This window comes from Fonticula alba (assembly GCF_000388065.1).
Source record: "Fonticula alba strain ATCC 38817 unplaced genomic scaffold supercont2.5, whole genome shotgun sequence".
In the NCBI taxonomy this organism is placed as follows: domain Eukaryota; order Rotosphaerida; family Fonticulaceae; genus Fonticula; species Fonticula alba.
The window spans coordinates 1,894,127-1,896,052 of NW_009242975.1; the positions used below are offsets into that span (position 1 = coordinate 1,894,127).

General features: G+C 69.7%; 1 protein-coding gene across 1 annotated transcript in view; it reads left to right on the top strand.

Moving 5' to 3' along the window:
- The first annotated feature begins 185 nt into the window (after positions 1 to 185).
- The window catches only part of H696_03579 (hypothetical protein), an 8,526-nt gene continuing 6,785 nt past the window's right edge, over positions 186 to 1,926 (top strand). The window contains exons 1-3 of the mRNA XM_009497449.1: positions 186 to 385; positions 563 to 1,228; positions 1,445 to 1,759. Of these exons, the coding sequence (XP_009495724.1) occupies positions 240 to 385; positions 563 to 1,228; positions 1,445 to 1,759 (1,127 nt within the window). The 5' untranslated portion in view covers positions 186 to 239. The remainder of the gene's footprint in view (positions 386 to 562; positions 1,229 to 1,444; positions 1,760 to 1,926) is intronic.

The window sequence follows — 1,926 nt, forward strand, 5'->3', positions numbered from 1 at the left end:
CCGGACGCGTACTCGCGCTATACCGGCCAACCGGGGCCGGGGGAAGCGGGGGGAGGGGGGGGGGAGCCCGGCCGCGCGTTCCCGCCCTTTTTTCCATTCGGCCCGGGTGTTTACCCTTATTGGCCGCCGGGCTGTTGGCCGCCGGCCCACCCCGGCGCTGTGGCATATCCCCCTCCCCTCCCTCCCCCCCCCCCTCCCCTCCGTCCTTGCTTTGCCATCCTACACCGCCGGGCCTCCGGATGTCCGCGCGGATCCTCTCCCTCTCCTCGCTCCTTCCCTCCCTCCGCCGCACTCGCCTCTCCCTCTCGGGTTCCCGGCTCGCCACTTTCGCGACCTCGCCCGCCACTCGGCCCCCCGCTCGGCCCTGGCCCTGCACAGGCAGCCCGTACGCATCCCCGCTCTGGGACCTCCTGGCCCGCCGGCACGCGCGGCTGTGCGGGCAAAAACGCGCACCTCTCGCCCCATTGCAGCATACGCCCTCGGTGTTTGGCCCTTGCACTAACCTGTATACCCGTGCACATACACACACACACACACACACACACACACGCACACACATTAGCCGCCACTTCTCCTCCTCTCCCCCTGCCCACGGCCGCCACAGCCGCCGTACCGTCGCTGCCACCGCCGCCGCCGCCGCCGCAAGGTCCACATCTCGCCCCGACGGCCCCAAGCCGGCTTCCCCGCGTAGTCCCCCCAAAAACACCATGGACAGCGATGACGAGTTCATTGCCTCCCTGTCGCCGCCGAAGCTTGTGCCGCAGGTGACCCCGCCGGCCCCAGGCCCTGGTGGCCCCGGCACCTCGACCTCCGCCCAGACGTCCGCCCCGCCCCCTCGGCGAGGGCGCGGCGGTGGTGGTGATCGATCTTCCGGCGCGCCGGCCTCCAACACCGGCGGCGGTGGTGGCGGCCGCGGCAAGTCGCAGCGAAACCGCTCGGGCGGCAACACTGCCAACTCCCTCGCCCGGAGCCTCGGCTGCGCCGTCCCCGAGCCGGTGGTCCCCACCATCAAGGGCGAAGTCTCGGCCCCGGGGAAGTTCGCGTTCGTGTACCTCCAGCGCCGGCCGATGTATGGCCCCACACCGCCGGCCATGGCATACGACACACTCCAGAGCAAGACCATGCTCTCGGCCATCGACCTGGCCGCCGCCAACAAGTACCTCTCCGAGGTGTCCTTCCTCAGCCCGCGCGGTGTGGCCAACACCATGAGCTTCCAGTGGCCGGAATTGTGCGTCCCCCGCCGCGTGACATGATGCTGCCCTGCTTTGCCGGCCACCGGCCACCGGCTGCAGCCGCCCTCGGCTTCCCCATCCATCCATCCATCCATCCATCCATCTTGCTGCTTCTCGGGCCCTCTTCTCGTCTCCCCCTTCCTCCCTGGCTGACCTTACCCCGGGCTTCTTCCTGCCCCTCGCTCCGTGCCATCTGACACCCCCGTGCAAAGCGTCTCCCTGGGCGATGCCATCAAGTACAACATTTCTCAGGAGAACTTCCCCCTGGAGATCACCCCCCATGAGAAGGGCGGCTTCCATGCGCATCTGATTCTGCAGCACCCCGGTAAGAAGCCCTTCCTCCGGTACCGGGTCCTGGGCGGCCCCTTTGCCACCCAGGGCCAGGCGGTGCGCGCGGCGGCCCTCGCCTCGAACCATCTCCGCGACCTGTGTGTCGCGCACCCGGCCGATACGCCGGATCTGGCCCACCTGCGGGCGTCCTCCATCCTGGACCCCACGCTGTCTCTCCTCCGGAATTGGCATCACAAGTGCGCTGCACAGAGAGGCCGCCAGCCGGCGCCGGACACTCCCCGGCCCCGGGCGGTCCCTGCCCCCTCGCCCAGCCTGCCCCCCGGGCCTCCTTCTCCACTTCTTCCTTCCCTCGTATCCCCGCCTTGCCCCGGCATCGGCATCGCATTGGCCACTGACCGCCCAA